The sequence below is a fragment of the Dermacentor albipictus genome, chromosome 1 (assembly GCF_038994185.2).
Source record: "Dermacentor albipictus isolate Rhodes 1998 colony chromosome 1, USDA_Dalb.pri_finalv2, whole genome shotgun sequence".
In the NCBI taxonomy this organism is placed as follows: Eukaryota; Metazoa; Arthropoda; class Arachnida; order Ixodida; family Ixodidae; genus Dermacentor; species Dermacentor albipictus.
Window position 1 is genome coordinate 273581183 of NC_091821.1, and position 13544 is coordinate 273594726.

General features: G+C 45.5%; 1 protein-coding gene across 1 annotated transcript in view; it reads right to left on the reverse strand.

Moving 5' to 3' along the window:
* sli (slit guidance ligand) overlaps nt 1-13544 on the reverse strand; it is a 379301-nt gene that overhangs the window by 138366 nt on the left and 227391 nt on the right. The window contains exon 6 of the mRNA XM_065440604.1: nt 11798-11869. Within this exon, the coding sequence (XP_065296676.1) occupies nt 11798-11869 (72 nt within the window). The remainder of the gene's footprint in view (nt 1-11797; nt 11870-13544) is intronic.

Sequence of the window (13544 nt, forward strand, 5' to 3'; positions counted from 1 at the left end):
CAGTCTGTCAAGACGAGGAGCGGAGTCTGTCGCAGTTCCATCACAACGAAGAGCCCACAGAGACAACTTGTTCTGTCAGGGCACGTGCCGAGTGAAGATTCGTGCAATTGTAGCTGGCAGGCTACCATTGTCTCCTGCAAGCGGCCGATATATGCCGGGTTCAGCATATACCTTCAGCTCAGCAGTGCAACGCCATGGCAGCAACTACACGCTGCATGCAGATGGGTCTGTGTTATCATGCTTTGTGATATCATGCACTGATTTGCTTAGTTTTGGGGCAAGGCACACTCCAACTATATTGAGACGCGCATCAGGGTAAAAAAAGATTCACATTGTTTTACATTCTTGCTACATCATACGCATCGCGCCCAGTGGCCGACTTACTCGGCGGGATCATACACCGGAACTACCGCGCCTGAAATAGTTAACACCATCGCATGAACTGATGACATCAGTGATCACAACTATACCCAGTTAACAGTTAAAGGTCCCTTATCAGTCACGCCAAGCGATGCCTAAGCACATATTTAATCATTAAAAGAGCTGAATTTTCCTTCATAAATCGAGAATTAGGAGACTTCTGTGTTCCATTTCTGGCAACTTTTTCACAACACACACACTGATTTTGTTGGTTTTATGCGGCCCGTAAAATCGTCGCACCAGCTGTCACGCAGGTCATGTTTTTGGATCCATTTTATGCATGGCTTCACGCATGTCGAACTGTAGCTATAGGTATTTCGTGCAGAATTGTTGATATTTTTTTAAAGTACGAGGCGTTCGCCTCGCCTCGTTCGTAAGGACTTAAACCGCGCTCTGTTTCATCAGAATGATTACAGGCAAGTGCTTCTTTAACAGCTTTATTCTTTTCTCCCGAGGACAGATTCGATAATGTGATTGCTTGGGGAAATGTGCTAGAAAAAAGGTAGCTCAGGCCGAGGATCGCTGTTGGCTGCTGCATATGGTACTGCTGTTCAATTTTCGCTGAAAAATTCGTGTCATGTTTGTGAAATCCTTATACCTTGATGCAGTCTGAGCAGACTTACAACGCAGAATGCCTTCTTTTGCGTGTGCGTTTTGTACTCAATTGAACTCTTTCTTATTATCTTTTGCGTCGCAGGAGTGCAATGCCTACGCCTTGCAGTCAGCGCGATACCTTGGTCGGCGCTGCTCCACCTTTAAATACAGTGTTATCTCTCCGGTAACATTAGAGGGGAAGAAACACGCAAAAGTTAGTAAGCCTTTTGCATTGCGCGTTTTATAGCAGGCCACTAAGGAAGTTTCAAGTAGCGAAAGCTGCAGCGAAGAAGGGCACTTCGTCGGCGTGCGCAGCGCAATTGGAACGGCGGTGCAGCGCTAACTCGCGCTTTTACTCACCCGCGCGTGCGGTGACTTCCTTCGCTAGTGACTACGCATTTCCATTAACAGGTTCGCAATTACTGTTTTTGAGGCGACTTTGACGGCACTTTTACGGCGATGTCACGTGTATTCATTGGTGTACTCATTCACTACAATAAGAGCAGGAAATGCGCCGTGCGGAGTCCTTTGAGATATGTCTGCACCCGTATGCCCTTTATTGAGGTACAGAAACAGTACTACGGCAATGATATAATAAAAAGAAAACACGATCGAGAGATCTCATTATCCAAGAAAACGAATAGGTTACTTAACACGAGTTCCACTTTGAATCACTGGGCTTCGTTGCGCTTGTCTGTGGAACACACCTGCAGGTGTGCAGACTGGATTGTCCCAAACTCCAGTAACATCGTGCGCATCCTCTCTCACTGAGGCCCGCGCCTTTCCGGCAGCTGGCACCGCAGAATCACGGGGCGGCACCCGAACGAAGGGGAAATCGCAGCCGCGAACTTCAACTATCCTTGCTGCAAAGCGCTCCCGACTGCTACTGCATCCCGAGCGTACTTTCGAATGCGCCCTCTATACAGGTGGCCATCAGTGGCGCCTTAGAGGCGGTTCACTAACAGTTATTTACGCATCCAAATTATCCTGCCCATTCAATCTATCGAAACCTTGGTTTCACAGGGCCCTACGCAGCTTAAGAAGCAAAGGGGAACGTCTTTTTTAGAGCTACTAAACATTTAAAACGCCGGCATCATGGGCAAAGTACAAAATCCTTGCAACAGCGTAAGGCAGTGCTGTTCGAAAGGCAAACAAGAAATTCTTTTCGTATGACCTTCAAATCAATACTCGAAAATAACCCTAAAACTTTTGGAATACTATCTCCCCGAGTGACGACACTGTTCCTATTTATTTCCCTACCCGCCGTGGTTGCTCAGTGGCTATGGTGTTGGGCTGCTGAGCACGAGGTCGCGGGGTCGAATCCCGGCCACGGCGGCCGCATTTCGGTGGGGGCGAAATGCGAAAACACCCGTGTGCTTAGATTTAGGTGCACGTTGAAGAACCCCAGGTAGTCAAAATTTCCGGAGTCCTCCACTACGGCGTGCCTCATAAGCAGAAAGTGGTTTTGGCACGTAAAACCCCATAATTTAATTTTTTATTTATTTCCCTGCTCGATGATTCCGGCGTTTCAGTTGATCGAGAGGACTGCGCATTCGTTTTTAACTATCCGTATTATGCCCTGCTTACGCAGGATGATACTTGCCAAACATATCCGACGACAGAAGTACAATACCCGTTCGTGAAGCCTACAACCATAACAGCTGCAGACATTTCCGCACTATAGTCCGCAATCTTAAGGTATCTACTTGCACTGGAGCTGATGGTATATGAACTCTAAGATTCTGAAGCACACTGTCATACCTGCTAGCCTAATACCTTGTCTTATTTCTCAACAATCATTACTGTCAGGTGAGCTCCAATATACGATTGGAAGCTAGGTAAGGTAATTCCTACGTTTAAATCTGGCAACAAAAGTACTGCTAACAACTACCCTCCTATATTTCTATCGGGCGTCCCTGGCAAACTTACTGAACAGTTAATTTCGTCTGACATTGCACAGCACTTGAAAAATAATGGTTTGCTCTTTACTAACTCACATCGACTTAGAGAGGAGCTTTCCTGTGAAACACAATAATTGAAGTTTACTGACCTTCACGCAAGTATGGACGAAAATTTGCAAACATATTCTGTATTTATGTATTTTTGGAAGGCCTTCGATAATGTCGCGCACGGTCGACTAATCATGAAACTGTCATATTTTAATTTGACTCCCTTAACAAATTCACGGTTTCGAAACTTCTTATATATCTCTTATAATCTCAGTGACGTGGTATGTGATGTACCCCAAGGGAGCGCCCATGGCCCACTTTCATTCCTAATCTTCATAAACGACTTCGCTTCCGGAAATTCGTCGCACTCTGACCATATCGCAGTTCAACAAGACTGTGACCTCACCTCGCATTGGCGTTTATGGCAACTGTCGCTAAACACAGAGAATTGCAAGTGAACAACCTTAAGTCGTAAACGTCTTAATTCTTCATTTAGCTACAGCCCTAAAAACTGTTGCCTTTCCAACACATCCTCGTATAAGTATATTTATTTATTTATTTGTTTATTTATTTATTTGTGACACCCTCAAGGTACATAATTGTACATTGCAGAGGGGAGGGGCGAGAATACATTCGAAGAGTAAAAAATACAGGATTAGTTCAAGGAATTTCCAACGAACAAAAGCAATATGAAAAAAGTAGTAACACATTCATAACAAATCTCAGAGGCTTACATAACATGAAAATACACAAAGAATACACTTTAACAAGCAGACAATGTTCATGAATAAGTACATAATTATGCCATTTGCCACCATACATTATTTTATGTTGATTAGTGCATTCTTAAAAGGGTGGGGTCACTGATGCTTACTAATGATGTAGGTAGATTATTCCAGTCGACTGAATTCCTAGGAAGGAATGATTGTGAGCACGCGACGGTGTTATGACGGGGTACGTTAACTTTATGCACGTGATCACGACGAGCCGAATAATAAGGCGCAGGTTGGATCCAAACGGGGCGAGAAGATGCATTGTGGTAGTAAATTTTATGAAAAAGGGAAATGCGTGATTCTTTTCTGCGAAGAGATAATATTAGAATTTGAAGGGTACTCTTTATTAGTGTCATGAAGTCGTTAATGTCAATGCTGTCATGCATTGTTGCCCGAAATATTCGGTTCCGCGTAAGAGACAAAGGGCCCAGGGCTCGTATTCACAAACACAAACACACACACACACACACACACACACACACACACACACACACACACACACACACACACACACACACACACACACACACACACACACACACACACACACACACACACACACACACGTTACCGTTTAGCTGTTCGTAAGAGCAGAAGCCAGGCAATCGTGATGATGGTCATATTAGCGAGGGCGCACAGCCAATGGAGAACACTTACGAACAAAAAAATTTTGTGAATTCGGCCCTGGAAGCGCCACTCTATATCCGACAGGCCATTACGTCGGCAGCACCGCTATTGGTTTCTATAGTTTGCGTAGATTTTGAGCTCGACTTCCCCCAATAGCCAGAGCCTGTATCCAAAAAAAAAAAGGGTCTTACGCTATAATTATTTGTAAGACAAAAGTCTAGCCGATCCTGAAGCTCGACGTTTCAATAGCGAAGGCGACCGGCCAATGGTAAAGAACACTTACGAACGAAAAGCTTTGCGAATACGGGGCCATATTATGTAGCACGCGATGCAGGGGCCAAACTTACAAAGCTTTTCGCTCGCAAGTGATGTTTTCCCCTGCCTGGTCGCCTTCGCTATAATAATGTGTCCGACAATGCGATTCACAGTTGCAACTTTTTTTCTGTGAATGCAGGCCCAGTTCATTTTCCACGCTATCATCTGCAGCTCGGAGTGTTCGAAGCCCGGAATAACGTTGGTGCGGCGGGGTTAACCGGGTCGATGACAAGTGGCGAAAAAAATAGAAAAATAACTGGATCGTTAGGAAACACGTGAACCAAATTCACGTATTGAGTGCATACCTATACAGCCGTCACTTCACTATCCTAACGAGAACTGAAGGCGACATTCTGGACTACTGCTTTCTTTAATTCAGGGTCGTTTGTAACAGCTAGTTATTTGTTCCGTGGGTTCATTTCGCGTATTCGGTGTGTTCCTGTGCATCTCACACGTAATTCAGAGGACGCGCCATTCCATAAGCGTCTGAGACTATTTAACCATATTAGTACGGACTCCAATGCTTGAGTACTCTGCATATTAATGTCCTGACAATCGTGTTATATTCTTGTTCGGTCGCTACTGTTCTAATGTATGGGACTGCAAGTTTCATCAAATAAAGCTGCAAGTCGTACATTGTTTCCCTTTTAACGATGGGTATATATATCACGCATGCCTCTTCATAGGCCTCTTCCATCATGCCATCAGCCCTGTGCGCGCATTGGGTTCCCGCCACCATCGTTTTTGGGAGGACGTGCGAGCGAACGCGCAGCTGGACGCGCTTAGGAAATTTGCATGCCGCGTAGGCTCGGTGAAAAGTGTCGTCGTTGAGTTTGCTACGCTGTTCTGACACGACCCGGCGAACAACAGCTCGGTTCGCCGCAACACGTAGATTGCACTGGTGCAAATTGCGCAACAAGACGGGACAGAATGACAGCGCAGTTTATATCAATGCACCCGTACCAACTAGCCCAGCTATCAACCTTGTTAAGGATATAAGTAGAATATATCCTGGCATGCTTCCGCGCTTGCATCACAAAGGCGCCGTAGTCGCCATTTTGACCCATTGCTTAAACCAAGCTCGAATCGCACAAGGGTGCTCGACTCCTTCCGGAAAGGAGACGTCCAAGACATATTCACGATATGGCATCAACGCTGTGAGCGCTGTATTCCTGCGCAAGGGGACTATATTTCAAAGGTGACAGTGTTTGAATTCACATTACTTTCTCCAAAGCAGAACCAGTCTCGAAACGTTCTTGATAATACCACGTGACCCCCACCCCAGCCGCTCCGCCACCAGCTTCATTTACTTTGTCGACAGAACCACCGGCGTATTACTGCACATATATCCATCGTCCGTTCTGTCACTGTGTTAGTTTCTCGCAATTAAGCTTGGCCTAATTGTACACATTTGTGATACCATCGTGCCTTCTTTTGGTCTGATGCCTTTTGCGAATGGTTTTGGAGCGTATTTGTGCACCGACTTCCGGGCGTATTTGAATCGCGCTTTCTTGAACTCCGACCCCTACGTAGTGATTGGAACTGCCCACCGGCTGCGCCAACAAACAAAAGCCCCGACAGCACTGGTGCCCATGCATTGTTGCCGCTCTGGAGTGCGTGGTGGGCATGACGCAAGACGTAAACTTCTAAACCAGCGACTTCGCTGCCGCTGGAACTTGGACGCCACTACGTCTTCCGTACAGAAGTCGCTATGGTTGCGGAGCTGCCACGTCGTGACAGATGACGACACGAAGCGGTCGATGAGCACGGCGAGCACACTGTGCTCGCAATTCGTGCATAACGCCAATGACCTGCAGCTTGCTTCGAACAAAGAAGCAAGCATAAAAGCCTCCGCAGACTGCGACCGCAGGAAGAAAGTATAAGACGCCAAAATCCAAACATAAAGCAACACTTGAAGGGAAAGGCCCTTCATAAACAGATAAGAGAGGAATCTGTGGACGGCGCGTTCTTCGCCAAACACAGCGAACGGGATGCACTACAATCACGATCGCGAAAGGCACGACTCGCGCGAACAAGCTGCGTTCCCGGCACCCGCTGTGGGCGACCCTTTTCGCACAGAGGCGTGACCGCGGCGCGAGGCGAAGCTGCCACCAAAGCGGTCAGGTTACGGCGCCTAAGTGGTGACGCCGGTAATGGTCATCACCCTGTCATCACGTAATCTCCCTTTCCATCTTAATCTCAAAACAGCAGCGCCTCACGAGTGCGAGTTTCGTGCAGCCGATCGTGTAGCCCCAGCGCGGCTGCGCGTGCCGTCTGCTATTCGTAACGGAAGAACCAGGTACGCGCCCTGACAGCGGCACCCGGGCGACGAAAGTCGTCCACGCTGCGCTATGTGAGCGCACGAAACGGCGCGCGAGTAGTCTTTTGCACCCCCGTACAGCTCTTGGCCCCACGAGCACACACCTCTGGGCCGAGAGCAACGCTGCGCGCAACTACGTCGTTACGAGCGCCATTTCTTTCGGGACGAGCTTAATGGGACCTAACGACCCCCCCTGCTCATCGGCGCGGTGTATTCCGAGACACCCTCCGGCGGAAAGCTTCGGAGAACCGGTCAGTGATTTCGGCTCTTGCGAAACTCCACCACACGTCCACTTGGACTGCCAATCGTGACCGAAGCGAAGAGCTCGCGCCCGCCGCGCGGCAGAACTTGTTTGGCCGGCCGGAAATGGGCCACGGCAGTGAGCGCGCTCGCAGATGGACAGCACCGAAAGGCCCGAGGCAGGGATGCATGTGTCGCACGTGACGTCATGTGGTGCGTGGTTTGCGTCAAATCATGCGGTCTTTCACGCTTGTTGCACGGAGCTCGCCGTCCCACTATATCTTCGTGGGGGGATATTCGCCTATTCCTAACATGATCCTCCACTAATGTATTGCGTCGGGAGTGGGCTTTTACAAAGAGTGCCTGGTTATGAACACTGTGAAATGTAGAGGAAGAATGTAGTGCGCTGTGTCAGGGTGCATACTGCCGCAGCACAAGCGTAGACGAGCGCGTACCGTGCACGACGGGGACATGGCTCCGCCCGTCGGAGGTAAAAATCGCTCTCTGCACCGTAATCACACAGCAACACCGAGTGGCCAGGTGATCTTGTGTTTCGGAATGTCCATCTCGGTTTCCAGTGTTTTTATGTCGAGTGAGGACACATGATCACATTCGTCTGAAATACGTCTTCAAACCACACGGCATGGTTATATTTTTTTTAAGCGATAACACTTGTTGCTGCCGAATCCACAAAGCTTAATTTTCATTCGTAAGTGCTCTTTGCCACTGGTCAGTCGTTTTCACTAATGATACTCCTGCATGAGGATTCGCTAAAATTTTCTCCCACGAAGCAAGCTTTTTGTGAACACGGGCCAAGATGTCCAAGATTGCGGATGGATGGATGGATGGATGGATGAATGGATGGATGTTATGAGCGTCCCCTTTGGGGGCGGTGGGTTGCACCACCGAGCTCTTGCTAATATATTGCCTCATGTCCTACCAAGGTTAAAAAAGAAAAAAAAAGAAACAAAGGGAAAGAAAGACACGATGAATTCTCATAACCAAATTTTCTGACCCCCTATGGTGAATTTTGGTTTTGTACGTCTCAGTTTTTTGTCGTTTCCCTGCTTTTCTTCTATCAATATTCCTATCACCTCTTACTAATCACTATTGGGGACGTGTTTACTTTCCCCCTGCTCTCGCTGAACCCAAGGGCTTCAAGGAGGCCAGTGGTGCCTAAATCGATCGCTGGGCAGATATGTTCACATTCTAATAAAACGTGCTCCATCGTTTCCCTAGCTTTACCGCAGCAAGCACATGTTTCTTCTTCCTTCTTATATCTCGCTTTATAGGTGTGTGTTCTGAGACATCCTGATCTCGCTTCGAAAAGTAATGAGCTTCCCTTTGAGTTATCATAAATTGCTTCTTTCCTGAGTTAGTTTTTTTTTCTCCGAAGTAGTATTCATAAGTATGCATGTATGCATGTATGTATGTATGTATGTGTATATGTGTATATATATATATATATATATATATATATATATATATATATATATATATATATATATATATATATATATATATATATAAGTAGTTATTCATGGCAGGTTTCTTTTCCATTGCCGCCACCCATGAGATTATTTCAGCCGCTTTAACTTTCCGCTTGACGTTCTTTGTTGCTGTGTTGCTCACGCTACAGGCCGCATACTTGTGGGTAAGCTTCCTGGTTCTTTTCCTCCACTGTGAATCGATGTTTTTCCTGTAAGTCGACCACTAGTGCCATCTATCGGCGGCGGTCGCTAAGGGGCCACCTCACTCAATGTACAACGTCTTTAACAATTATCTGAAGAGGAACGGTTTTTGATGAGCTCAAATTACTTCACTGACATAAGTTATAGAGCACACCCTCACAGACTGGCTTTATTCCGAAAACGGATTTGTGTTTGACGCTTTAAGTTCATTCATTCATTCATTCATTTTATTTCAATATTACGGTACATTACAGCATCCTCAAAAATGCTGGGGCACAGACTAAAAGCCAGAAGCTGACGGGGTCTGTACCAGATAGTTGCACTTTCACAGGTGCAACAGGAAATGTTCGTATGCGATAAGCTTACAATGCCAAAACCATACGTTTGAAAAATAAAAAATAAAGCTGTTGAAATTAACATTAAAACGGAAATACTTTACTTTTATGCACGACACAATATTTGTGAAAACTTGGCGAAACTTTTCAGCAGAATATCAAAACTTAACAGCAGCAGCATTACAGAAAATAATGCTGGTTGTTTAAAAGAGTAGGCAAAAAATTAAACATTAAAGGTTATGTGCCCATTTAAGCTCTTTAATAGAGATGTCCTTAGAAACATTACATATATAAAAATACGTCTTAATTCACTCGCTCAAAAATCACTTCAGTGACGTAACCATTAGGATTACTCTTATTACGTATCAAATATATATGGCTTCATCTCGCGCAAACTCGCAGACGTTCTCTTCACTCTGCAGTGAAGCAGCATGTGCCTCATCTGATCTTCGTCTCCCGAGAACACGTGAAATGTGTGGACCTGCTATGCAAAATACCTTCTGGAAGGTGGACAAGAAGAGCAAGCAGCTGGAGAGGAAACTTCTACCGAGCTGGATTCATTTACTTCAAAAACTTTCATCCGCTGAAAGGTTCAAACTAAGCCGGTTTCAAAAACTAAAGCAACAACCATGGCCAAACACATAAATAAATCGAAACTATTAAGATCTTTTTTTTTCAACCTTAACTAGAAAAATGCAGATCCTCCATATAGCAGATTATGAAAGCGTGCAATGACACTCATCGACCATCACAGAGCTCAAAGAGTGTAGAACTCAAGATGTGTAACTAGGTCTCGTCAAACTGAACAAAGCCATGTATGCATAAATAAGAAAGGCGAATAAGCTGAACGCGCTACTTTCTTCTATAAAAGGTCAAGACACCCAGAAAAATAGAGTTTAGGATAAATTGACAATCACCGCTAGGATCATCGAACACACACACACACACACACACACACACACACACACACACACACACACACACACACACACACACACACACACACACACACACACACACACACACACACACACACACACACACGCACACTGTAAACAGGTACTGTCTACAGTAAAACTTTCAGTATTTTGTACTAGGAACGGTACTCGCATCCTCTCCGTATAAAAATCCTGCGATTAGAAGTGAATTTTGAAGCTAATAACAAAATATCGCCTGTAACTCTTACTGAAATAAAAGCTTGCCACCTAAATGCAAAATATCTGCAAAATGCAGTGGCAGCAACACATAGGGATAAGCGGCGAACTAACGGAATAAAATAACTGAAATGAAGAAATGAGTATTCTGACGCGAGATACTGAAGGTATGCAATGACTATTGGACAAGTTGACCTAAATATTCAAGCGACTCGTAGCGGTGAAGTACACCAAACGTCCCAAATTCAAGGGCGCACACATGTTTCAAATCGCAAAAGTTCGCCACGCTTGGAGAAGTTACAGGAGCTTTCGCAGCAGTAGTTTCAGGTGGCTACAAAGAGGACGCAGGTCCACAGTGCAGATGAAATGGCAAAGCGACGACGTTCCACAGAACAATGTCGCCGTTACGCTACCCGAACAGATGTTGCGGCAGATGCCAGTCAGTCGCCAAGCCGAGAGGCGTGCGAAACTTAAAATTGGGTATGTTACTTTAGTGCGTACACCATCTCCCATAGTCACTGTCGCAAGCATTGAAGATAGCGTCAGAATTGCGCAACCAAATGTGGTCAAGTTTAGTGGCAACGTTAATCACACAATAAGCACGTATACAAGTTGCTAACACTGTGCGAACGTGCGAACACTGGAATCTAAAGACATTTACCCATCGCGATAGGTTCCGTGTTGTTTTTCTGAATGCCACTAAAAAAAATCAGTGATGCGTAATAAATTCTGTAATTTCTTTAATGCGCGACAAAAAATAGCATCGGAAAAGGCATCGCCACAGACTCGCGGCCTAAGAAACAACTGTGTCACTCAACTATCTGTCGAACAGAGGATTGAGTGACACCTTCCTTGGAGCAGAAGTGAGCGCTAACCGACACCAACGTGCACGTTGCGGCTCCGATCAATCAATTTCATGCAATGATCACTGGAGGAAAATCCAGCGCCAATGCGAAAGCGTGCCACTAGCGCGACCGCTCAAGCAAGATTATCTGTAACTTCATACTTCCAACTTTGAAAGTCCTCTGTATTTATTTCCGAACAAGCTGACGCTAACATGGCATCACCACATTCGTTACACGGCAAATTTTTTTTTGTAATTGATACGCCACGTGTGTTAAAAGTCGACTGACTCAGAGTGATCCATAAGTTGCATGCCAGTAAAGTTGTGTGGAAATGTTGTCGATGTGGCGCGATGCGCGCATGGACAATTGAACGTAAATGTAGTCGGAGGCCATCCAGGAACGCAACACATGAGGGACACAATGTCAATCTTGCTTTCTGCGTCGCGCTGTACTTTTACAAGTACGGAATACCAGCACGGCCAGAGCATTAAGCGCACGGACAAAGCTCTCGTGAAAAAGCGATTGGTTACTTACAGGATTTCCATATTTCTCAGGCCACGCAGGGCTGCGTCGTCGATACAGGAAATCTCGTTGCCGTCCACCTGGCTGAGAAGAAGCGTAGAATAAGAACAGGGCGACGTAAGGAAAGAAGAAAAAAACAAAAGCTCGTGCATCACAAACGCAGGCCATGAATATGAAAGAAATAAATGTGGCTAAGTAACTGAAAACGAAAAGATGGTATATCGCGCAGTTACGTTAGTGTGCTCTGAAGTGTCTAGAAGCAGTACTCGCGCACCCAATTTCAGCTTATTGCATCCGCAGTAAGCTGAGAAACACTAATACTGCTTATTCGGACGTTTTGCACACCACTCTGCAACTTTCTAATTGGAATTTTTCCCTAGCTTCGCTGCTTCAGAAGGTGGTTAATTAATTTTGAATAATTACCTAATTAAGCAAAATACAAAATATTGCGTGGCACACTACCTACAAAAGTGAGCAACATGCATTTGGTCGCGTCGTCTTAGAATGCATCGGCATATTTTTAACTCTCGCTAAAGTTAGCTGAAACGCGGTGATCATCTTTTAAGTTTTACAGAAGTTCTAAAATTCGCCTGTTGCAGAAAACATAATTATAGTCATTGAGCTAGATTACTCGGAAAGGTGGATATCACTCGAACGAGAAATCGGAGCACATATTCAACTACTTTAAAAATTCCCAAATTACTTCCTAATCAATTACTTTATGGCACATATTGCAATTTATGAATTGTAGCTGGTGAGTTTGCAAGGCGTATCCACTTGAAATTAATTTCCAAAATGACACCAGTTTCGAGATATGCGTTATCAAACTCGACGTAAAAAATACACTATTCTTTCGTTCACTTTTTTAACAGAATGCTACTTGACACCCTGAACCACAAAAGCAATTGGAGCACCCTTGTATTTTGTCCCACACTTTGGGAAATAATATATCGAAACTGGTGTCATCCTGGAGTATTCCGTATACCAGAAAACAAAAAATGATCACCCCGTATAATATAGGCGTACAGCAGTTTAGCACGAATTTTTTTTTAAGTGCTCCGCGTACGAAACAGCGAAAATGCTCTACGCCTAGGCCGGGCTTCGGCAGTCAGACAGCGCACGGTCTATCGCAGCTCCAAGAAAGGGCGCTGTCCCACGTGATCAATCCTGTGTATACAGTCTCGTGCACTGTGCATGCACGGGTATGCTGCGCTGTCACACTTAGAATACGCCTTACTCAAAATAAATAGGTCCGGGAACAAACGCCTCACTTATTCTTAACAGAAAGGCCATAACAGCAGCATACATCGACAAATATCCATACTGCGATGTAGCTCCAACCGCAAAATGCGGCGAGCCTTAGCTGCTTGGTTAGAGATGGGTCGATCTCCCTAGGCTACTCTATTTGTGACTGCTCTGGAGGCGAAAAATATTAAAGCTAACGGCTGCCGCCATTCGGATTGTTTCAGTATTGACGTCAGAAAAACCTGCCCACATCAACGAAACCCTGTTTACGGCAGCTCGTTCTTTCCGCCTGTATACGGGCCCAGTGAACGTGCGGCTACAAGCGTCGCGCGAACTTTCTCTCCGCGTTTTCTCTCTTCTTCTGATGCAAGTCAAGATGGTTTTGCAACACACAGCAATTACATGCTTCAGCTGAGCGAAATATTTGACTACCACACTTTCCGTCAGTGTACAGAACCCAAACAGGCGCACACAATTCGCTGTCTCCATAACACCTTTCTTTTTTCATGGGCGC